This window comes from Eucyclogobius newberryi, unplaced genomic scaffold (assembly GCF_026437365.1).
Source record: "Eucyclogobius newberryi isolate DKJ021-1_F unplaced genomic scaffold, fEucNew1.0.hap1 SCAF_16, whole genome shotgun sequence".
In the NCBI taxonomy this organism is placed as follows: domain Eukaryota; kingdom Metazoa; phylum Chordata; class Actinopteri; order Gobiiformes; family Gobiidae; genus Eucyclogobius; species Eucyclogobius newberryi.
Window position 1 is genome coordinate 36,420,386 of NW_027315790.1, and position 10,387 is coordinate 36,430,772.

Genomic DNA, 10,387 nt, shown 5'->3' on the forward strand with positions numbered 1-10,387 from the left:
GGGCCAATCAGAGGGCAGAACACACAGAGAGGGCCAATCAGAGGGCAGAACACACAGAGGGCCAATCAGAGGGCAGAACACACAGAGAGGGCCAATCAGAGGGCAGAACACACAGAGAGGGCCAATCAGAGGGCAGAACACACAGAGAGGGCCAATCAGAGGGCAGAACACACAGAGGGCCAATCAGAGGGCAGAACACACAGAGGGCCAATCAGAGGGCAGAACACACAGAGGGCCAATCAGAGGGCAGAACACACAGAGAGGGCCAATCAGAGGGTAGAACACACAGAGAGGGCCAATCAGAGGGCAGAACACACAGAGAGGGCCAATCAGAGGGCAGAACACACAGAGAGGGCCAATCAGAGGGCAGAACACACAGAGAGGGCCAATCAGAGGGCAGAACACACAGAGAGGGCCAATCAGAGGGCAGAACACATAGAGAGGGCCAATCAGAGGGCAGAACACACAGAGAGGGCCAATCAGAGGGCAGAACACACAGAGAGGGCCAATCAGAGGGCAGAACACACAGAGAGGGCCAATCAGAGGGCAGAACACACAGAGGGCCAATCAGAGGGCAGAACACACAGAGGGCCAATCAGAGGGCAGAACACACAGAGGGCCAATCAGAGGGCAGAACACACAGAGGGCCAATCAGAGGGCAGAACACACAGAGAGGGCCAATCAGAGGGTAGAACACACAGAGAGGGCCAATCAGAGGGCAGAACACACAGAGAGGGCCAATCAGAGGGCAGAACACACAGAGAGGGCCAATCAGAGGGCAGAACACATAGAGAGGGCCAATCAGAGGGCAGAACACACAGAGAGGGCCAATCAGAGGGGAGAACACATAGAGAGGGCCAATCAGAGGGCAGAACACACAGAGAGGGCCAATCAGAGCGCAGTCTTACCCATGGGGGGCGTAGCCAGGGTCTGGCGTCCTGCCACCTGGGCGGGGCCAAGATTCTCCAGGAAACCAGTGAAGTTTTTATCAGCCGCAATTTTCACTCCAGGAAAAATAAGACTGAAACAAAAGATAAACCAGGACTAAACCAGGTCTAAACCAGGACTAAAGCAGGTCTAAACCAGGACTAAACCAGGTCTAAACCAGGACTAAACCAGGACTAAAGCAGGTCTAAACCAGGTCTAAAGCAGGACTAAACCAGGTCTAAACCAGGACTAAACCAGGACTAAACCAGGACTAAACCAGGTCTAAACCAGGACTAAACCAGGTCTAAACCAGGACTAAACCAGGTCTAAACCAGGTCTAAACCAGGACTAAACCAGGTCTAAACCAGGACTAAACCAGGACTAAAGCAGGTCTAAACCAGGTCTAAACCAGGTCTAAACCAGGTCTAAACCAGGTCTAAACCAGGACTAAACCAGGACTAAACCAGGACTAAACCAGGTCTAAACAGGGTCTAAACCGGGTCTAAACCAGGACTAAACCAGGTCTAAACCAGGACTAAACCAGGTCTAAACCAGGTCTAAACCAGGACTAAACCAGGACTAAACCAGGTCTAAACCAGGTCTAAACCAGGTCTAAACCAAGTCTAAACCAGGTCTAAACCAGGTCTAAACCAGGTCTAAACCAGGACTAAACCAGGTCTAAACCAGGACTAAACCAGGTCTAAACCAGGACTAAACCAGGACTAAAGCAGGTCTAAACCAGGTCTAAAGCAGGACTAAACCAGGACTAAACCAGGTCTAAACAGGGTCTAAACCGGGTCTAAACCAGGACTAAACCAGGTCTAAACCAGGACTAAACCAGGTCTAAACCAGGTCTAAACCAGGACTAAACCAGGACTAAACCAGGTCTAAACCAGGTCTAAACCAGGTCTAAACCAAGTCTAAACCAGGTCTAAACCAGGTCTAAACCAGGTCTAAACCAGGACTAAACCAGGTCTAAACCAGGACTAAACCAGGTCTAAACCAGGTCTAAACCAGGACTAAACCAGGTCTAAACCAGGTCTAAACCAGGTCTAAACCAGGTCTAAACCAGGACTAAACCAGGTCTAAACCAGGTCTAAACCAGGACTAAACCAGGTATAAACCAGGTCTAAACCAGGTCTAAACCAGGTCTAAACCAGGACTAAACCAGGTCTAAACCAGGTCTAAACCAGGTCTAAACCAGGTCTAAACTAGGACTAAACCAGGTCTAAACCAGGTCTAAACCAGGTCTAAACCAGGACTAAACCAGGTCTAAACCAGGTCTAAACCAGGTCTAAACCAGGACTAAACCAGGTCTAAACCAGGTCTAAACCAGGACTAAACCAGGACTAAACCAGGTCTAAACCAGGACTAAACCAGGTCTAAACCAGGTCTAAACCAGGACTAAACCAGGTCTAAACCAGGACTAAACCAGGACTAAACCAGGTCTAAACCAGGTCTAAACCAGGACTAAACCAGGACTAAACCAGGACTAAACCAGGACTAAACCAGGTCTAAACCAGGTCTAAACCAGGACTAAACCAGGACTAAACCAGGACTAAACCAGGTCTAAACCAGGTCTAAACCAGGTCTAAACCAGGACTAAACCAGGACTAAACCAGGTCTAAACCAGGTCTAAACCAGGTCTAAACCAGGTCTAAACCAGGACTAAACCAGGACTAAACCAGGTCTAAACAGGGTCTAAACCAGGTCTAAACCAGGACTAAACCAGGTCTAAACCAGGACTAAACCAGGTCTAAACCAGGACTAAACCAGGTCTAAACCAGGTCTAAACCAGGTCTAAACCAAGTCTAAACCAGGTCTAAACCAGGTCTAAACCAGGTCTAAACCAGGTCTAAACCAGGTCTAAACCAGGACTAAACCAGGTCTAAACCAGGTCTAAACCAGGTCTAAACCAGGACTAAACCAGGTCTAAACCAGGACTAAACCAGGTCTAAACCAGGTCTAAACCAGGACTAAACCAGGTCTAAACCAGGTCTAAACCAGGTCTAAACCAGGACTAAACCAGGTCTAAACCAGGTCTAAACCAGGACTAAACCAGGTCTAAACCAGGTCTAAACCAGGTCTAAACCAGGTCTAAACCAGGTCTAAACCAGGACTAAACCAGGTCTAAACCAGGTCTAAACCAGGTCTAAACCAGGACTAAACCAGGTCTAAACCAGGTCTAAACCAGGTCTAAACCAGGTCTAAACCAGGACTAAACCAGGTCTAAACCAGGTCTAAACCAGGTCTAAACCAGGTCTAAACCAGGTCTAAACCAGGACTAAACCAGGTCTAAACCAGGACTAAACCAGGTCTAAACCAGGTCTAAACCAGGACTAAACCAGGTCTAAACCAGGTCTAAACCAGGTCTAAACCAGGACTAAACCAGGTCTAAACCAGGTCTAAACCAGGTCTAAACCAGGTCTAAACCAGGTCTAAACCAGGACTAAACCAGGTCTAAACCAGGTCTAAACCAGGACTAAACCAGGTCTAAACCAGGTCTAAACCAGGTCTAAACCAGGACTAAACCAGGTCTAAACCAGGTCTAAACCAGGTCTAAACCAGGTCTAAACCAGGACTAAACCAGGTCTAAACCAGGTCTAAACCAGGAATAAACCAGGTCTAAACCAGGTCTAAACCAGGACTAAACCAGGTCTAAACCAGGTCTAAACCAGGTCTAAACCAGGTCTAAACCAGGACTAAACCAGGTCTAAACCAGGTCTAAACCAGGTCTAAACCAGGTCTAAACCAGGTCTAAACCAGGTCTAAACCAGGACTAAACCAGGTCTAAACCAGGTCTAAACCAGGTCTAAAGCAGGACTAAAGCAGGACTAAAGCAGGACCAAAGCAGGACTAAAGCAGGACTAAACCAGGACTAAAGCAGGACTAAAGCAGGACTAAACCAGGTATAAAGCAGGACTAAACCAGGTCTAAAGCAGGACTAAAGCAGGACTAAAGCAGGACTAAAGCAGGACTAAACCAGGACTAAAGCAGGACTAAAGCAGGACTAAACCAGGTATAAAGCAGGACTAAACCAGGTCTAAACCAGGACTAAAGCAGGACTAAAGCAGGACTAAACCAGGACTAAAGCAGGACTAAACCAGGTCTAAACCAGGTCTAAACCAGGACTAAACCAGGTCTAAACCAGGTCTAAACCAGGTCTAAAGCAGGACTAAAGCAGGACTAAAGCAGGACTAAAGCAGGACTAAACCAGGACTAAACCAGGTATAAAGCAGGACTAAACCAGGTCTAAAGCAGGACTAAAGCAGGACTAAACCAGGACTAAAGCAGGACTAAAGCAGGACTAAACCAGGTATAAAGCAGGACTAAACCAGGTCTAAACCAGGACTAAAGCAGGACTAAAGCAGGACTAAACCAGGACTAAAGCAGGACTAAAGCAGGTCTAAAGCAGGTCTAAAGCAGGACTAAAGCAGGACTAAAGCAGGACTAAATCAGGACTAAAGCAGGTCTAAAGCAGGACTAAAGCAGGACTAAACCAGGTCTAAACCAGGACTAAACCAGGACTAAACCAGGACTAAACCAGGAATAAACCAGGACTAAACCAGGTCCAAACCAGGTCCAAACCAGGTCCAAACCAGGTCTAAAGCAGGACTAAACCAGGTCTAAACCAGGTCTAAACCAGGTCTAAACCAGGACTAAACCAGGTCTAAACCAGGTCTAAACCAGGTCTAAACCAGGTCTAAACCAGGACTAAACCAGGTCTAAACCAGGTCTAAACCAGGTCTAAACCAGGACTAAACCAGGACTAAACCAGGTCTAAACCAGGACTAAACCAGGACTAAACCAGGACTAAACCAGGTCTAAACCAGGACTAAACCAGGTCTAAACCAGGTCTAAACCAGGACTAAACCAGGTCTAAACCAGGTCTAAACCAGGACTAAACCAGGTCTAAACCAGGTCTAAACCAGGTCTTAACCAGGACTAAACCAGGTCTAAACCAGGTCTAAAGCAGGACTAAAGCAGGACTAAAGCAGGACTAAAGCAGGACTAAAGCAGGACTAAACCAGGACTAAAGCAGGACTAAAGCAGGACTAAACCAGGTATAAAGCAGGACTAAACCAGGTCTAAAGCAGGACTAAAGCAGGACTAAACCAGGACTAAAGCAGGACTAAACCAGGTCTAAACCAGGTCTAAACCAGGACTAAACCAGGTCTAAACCAGGTCTAAACCAGGTCTAAAGCAGGACTAAAGCAGGACTAAAGCAGGACTAAAGCAGGACTAAAGCAGGACTAAACCAGGTATAAAGCAGGACTAAACCAGGTCTAAACCAGGACTAAAGCAGGACTAAAGCAGGACTAAACCAGGACTAAAGCAGGACTAAAGCAGGACTAAAGCAGGACTAAAGCAGGACTAAAGCAGGACTAAAGCAGGTCCAAACCAGGTCTAAACCAGGTCTAAACCAGGTCTAAACCAGGTCTAACAGGGGTCTTACGCGCCAGGCTTTGGGTCTTCAGCCTCTGGGTCCTTGGACGCCTGTCGGGTGAACTTAGCCTTAAAATCGATGGCGAGACCAGTCTCGATGCTTCTTTGAACCGGCAAACGAACCACTTTCTTCTTTTTCTCCTCCTCTGCATCAGAACAAGACTCATGTTGTTGTTGTTGTAGTAGTAGTAGTAGTAGTCTACTAGTAGTAGTAGTAGTAGTAGTAGTAGTAGTAGTAGTAGTAGTAGTAGTAGTAGTAGTAGTAGTAGTAGTAGTAGTAGTAGTAGTAGTAGTAGTAGTAGTAGTAGTAGTAGTAGTAGTAGTAGTAGTAGTAGTAGTAGATGTCGACTGGTTTTGATTTTAGTCTATTGTGTTTGTTTTTTATATATTTAAAATGAGAAAAATAAATACATAAATGAATAGCAGCAGTAGTAGTATTATTGGTAGTATTTATACCTTCAGGGTTCATGTTGGTGGTGTTCTGGCCCGTCTTGCCCAAACCGACCATTCCTAACATCTTCTGTCCAAAGCTCGCGCGTCGTTTTCGATCATCGTCATCATCGTCGTTTCGGGACAAAGAACACATTTCTCCAGCTGAGGCCGACTTCTGCATCGGAGCGGGGCCAGGAGCAGGGCCAGGGGCCACTCTGTGGGCGGGGTTAGACAGGAGAGGGCGGGGTCAGCCATGTAAACACCACATTCATGTGATCTAGGAAACCTGAAAAATGAGACGACCAACTTGAACAAAACGGCCCCTGAGAGGTTCTAGCTCCCTAAGGGGCCCCTGAGAGGTTCTAGCTCCCAAAGGGGCCCCTGAGAGGTTCTAGCTCCCAAAGCGGCCCCTGAGAGGTTCTAGCTCCCAAAGGGGCCCCTGAGAGGTTCTAGCTCCCAAAGGGGCCCCTGAGAGGTTCTAGCTCCCAAAGCGGCCCCTGAGATGTTCTAGCTCCCAAAACGGCCCCTGAGAGGTTCTGGCTCCCAAAGTGTCCGGCTCTTGGGCTCCAGGTGGACTTTAAATCAGGGGGAGGAGCCTCCACAGCACAGGCAGATGATTGGACGAGAGAGAAAACAGACTCAGGACAAAACAAGAGGCAAAAAGCAGAAACACAAAAGAATCATTTGTCTCAAACTCTGACTCGATCTCGAGCTAAAGCGCCGTGTTTCCACTGATGCTAACGACTATGTGGAGCCTTAGCAACACAAAGCTAGCAAAGCACGTTAGCAACACAAAGCTAGCAAAGCACGTTAGCAACAGCTGTTTCCTGTTTATGGCACTCGCTTTGTCATAAAGCGTCTGACATGATCCAAAGCACGAAATAAAGAGAGGTTCAAACGCCACGCCCCTCACACACACTAGCTTTAGCCACGCCCCTCACACACACTAGCTTTAGACACGCCCCTCACACACACTAGCTTTAGCCACGCCCCTCACACACACTAGCTTTAGACACGCCCCTCACACACACTAGCTTTAGACACGCCCCTCACACACACTAGCTTTAGCCACGCCCCTCACACACACTAGCTTTAGCCACGCCCCTCACACACACTAGCTTTAGACACGCCCCTCACACACACTAGCTTTAGCCACGCCCCTCACACACACTAGCTTTAGACACGCCCCTCACACACACTAGCTTTAGCCACGCCCCTCACACACACTAGCTTTAGCCACGCCCCTCACACACACTAGCTTTAGACACGCCCCTCACACACACTAGCTTTAGCCACGCCCCTCACACACACTAGCTTTAGCCACGCCCCTCACACACACTAGCTTTAGCCACGCCCCTCACACACACTAGCTTTAGACGCGCCCCTCACACACACTAGCTTTAGCCACGCCCCTCACACACACTAGCTTTAGACACGCCCCTCACACACACTAGCTTTAGCCACGCCCCTCACACACACTAGCTTTAGCCACGCCCCTCACACACACTAGCTTTAGACACGCCCCTCACACACACTAGCTTTAGCCACGCCCCTCACACACACTAGCTTTAGACACGCCCCTCACACACACTAGCTTTAGCCACGCCCCTCACACACACTAGCTTTAGCCACGCCCCTCACACACACTAGCTTTAGACACGCCCCTCACACACACTAGCTTTAGCCACGCCCCTCACACACACTAGCTTTAGCCACGCCCCTCACACACACTAGCTTTAGCCACGCCCCTCACACACACTAGCTTTAGCCACGCCCCTCACACACACTAGCTTTAGACGCGCCCCTCACACACACTAGCTTTAGCCACGCCCCTCACACACACTAGCTTTAGACACGCCCCTCACACACACTAGCTTTAGCCACGCCCCTCACACACACTAGCTTTAGCCACGCCCCTCACACACACTAGCTTTAGACACGCCCCTCACACACACTAGCTTTAGCCACGCCCCTCACACACACTAGCTTTAGCCGCGCCCCTCACACACACTAGCTTTAGCCACGCCCCTCACACACACTAGCTTTAGACGCGCCCCTCACACACACTAGCTTTAGCCACGCCCCTCACACACACTAGCTTTAGACACGCCCCTCACACACACTAGCTTTAGCCACGCCCCTCACACACACTAGCTTTAGCCACGCCCCTCACACACACTAGCTTTAGCCACGCCTCTCACACACACTAGCTTTAGCCACGCCCCTCACACACACTAGCTTTAGCCACGCCCCTCACACACACTAGCTTTAGCCACGCCCCTCACACACACTAGCTTTAGACACGCCCCTCACACACACTAGCTTTAGCCACGCCCCTCACACACACTAGCTTTAGACACGCCCCTCACACACACTAACTTTAGCCACGCCCCTCACACACACTAGCTTTAGACACGCCCCTCACACACACTAGCTTTAGCCACGCCTCTCACACACACTAACTTTAGCCACGCCCCTCACACACACTAGCTTTAGCCACGCCCCTCACACACACTAGCTTTAGACGCGCCCCTCACACACACTAGCTTTAGCCACGCCCCTCATACACACTAGCTTTAGCCACGCCCCTCACACACACCAGCTTTAGCCACGCCCCTCACACACACTAGCTTTAGCCACTCCTCTCACACACACTAACTTTAGCCACGCCCCTCACACACACTAGCTTTAGCCACGCCCCTCACACACACTAGCTTTAGACACGCCCCTCACACACACTAGCTTTAGCCACGCCTCTCACACACACTAACTTTAGCCACGCCCCTCACACACACTAGCTTTAGCCACGCCCCTCACACACACTAGCTTTAGCCACGCCCCTCACACACACTAGCTTTAGCCACGCCCCTCACACACACTAGCTTTAGCCACGCCTCTCACACACACTAGCTTTAGCCACGCCCCTCACACACACTAGCTTTAGCCACGCCCCTCACACACACTAGCTTTAGACACGCCCCTCACACACACTAACTTTAGCCACGCCCCTCACACACACTAGCTTTAGACACGCCCCTCACACACACTAGCTTTAGCCACGCCCCTCACATACACTAGCTTTAGCCACGCCCCTCACACACACTAGCTTTAGACACGCCCCTCACACACACTAGCTTTAGACACGCCCCTCATACACACTAGCTTTAGCCACGCCCCTCACACACACTAGCTTTAGCCACGCCCCTCACACACACTAGCTTTAGCCACGCCCCTCACACACACTAGCTTTAGCCACGCCCCTCACACACACTAGCTTTAGCCACGCCTCTCACACACACTAGCTTTAGCCACGCCCCTCACACACACTAGCTTTAGCCACGCCCCTCACACACACTAGCTTTAGCCACGCCCCTCACACACACTAGCTTTAGACACGCCCCTCACACACACTAGCTTTAGCCACGCCCCTCACACACACTAGCTTTAGACACGCCCCTCACACACACTAACTTTAGCCACGCCCCTCACACACACTAGCTTTAGACACGCCCCTCACACACACTAGCTTTAGCCACGCCTCTCACACACACTAACTTTAGCCACGCCCCTCACACACACTAGCTTTAGCCACGCCCCTCACACACACTAGCTTTAGACGCGCCCCTCACACACACTAGCTTTAGCCACGCCCCTCATACACACTAGCTTTAGCCACGCCCCTCACACACACCAGCTTTAGCCACGCCTCTCACACACACTAACTTTAGCCACGCCCCTCACACACACTAGCTTTAGCCACGCCCCTCACACACACTAGCTTTAGACACGCCCCTCACACACACTAGCTTTAGCCACGCCTCTCACACACACTAACTTTAGCCACGCCCCTCACACACACTAGCTTTAGCCACGCCCCTCACACACACTAGCTTTAGACGCGCCCCTCACACACACTAGCTTTAGCCACGCCCCTCACACACACTAGCTTTAGCCACGCCCCTCACACACACTAGCTTTAGCCACGCCTCTCACACACACTAGCTTTAGCCACGCCCCTCACACACACTAGCTTTAGCCACGCCCCTCACACACACTAGCTTTAGACACGCCCCTCACACACACTAACTTTAGCCACGCCCCTCACACACACTAGCTTTAGACACGCCCCTCACACACACTAGCTTTAGCCACGCCCCTCACATACACTAGCTTTAGCCACGCCCCTCACACACACTAGCTTTAGACACGCCCCTCACACACACTAGCTTTAGACACGCCCCTCATACACACTAGCTTTAGCCACGCCCCTCACATACACTTGCTTTAGCCACGCCCCTCACACACACTAGCTTTAGCCACGCCCCTCTCACACACGTTAGCTTTAGCCACGCCCCTCACACACACTAGCTTTAGCCACGCCCCTCACACACACTAGCTTTAGCCACGCCCCTCACACACGCTAGCTTTAGCCACGCCCCTCTCACACACGCCAGCTTTAGCCACGCCCCTCACACACGCTAGCTTTAGTCACGCCCCTCACACACGCTAGCTTTAGTCACGCCCCTCACACACGCTAGCTTTAGCCACGCCCCTCACACACGCTAGCTTTAGTCACGCCCCT

At 50.4% G+C, this 10,387-nt stretch overlaps 1 protein-coding gene across 1 annotated transcript in view; it reads right to left on the bottom strand.

Annotated features, from left to right (window-relative positions):
• rims2b (regulating synaptic membrane exocytosis 2b) overlaps nucleotides 1–10,387 on the bottom strand; it is a 100,259-nt gene that overhangs the window by 49,767 nt on the left and 40,105 nt on the right. The window contains exons 24-26 of the mRNA XM_072447268.1: nucleotides 5,830–6,020; nucleotides 5,384–5,519; nucleotides 909–1,021 (exon numbers count right to left, since the gene is read on the bottom strand). Of these exons, the coding sequence (XP_072303369.1) occupies nucleotides 909–1,021; nucleotides 5,384–5,519; nucleotides 5,830–6,020 (440 nt within the window). The remainder of the gene's footprint in view (nucleotides 1–908; nucleotides 1,022–5,383; nucleotides 5,520–5,829; nucleotides 6,021–10,387) is intronic.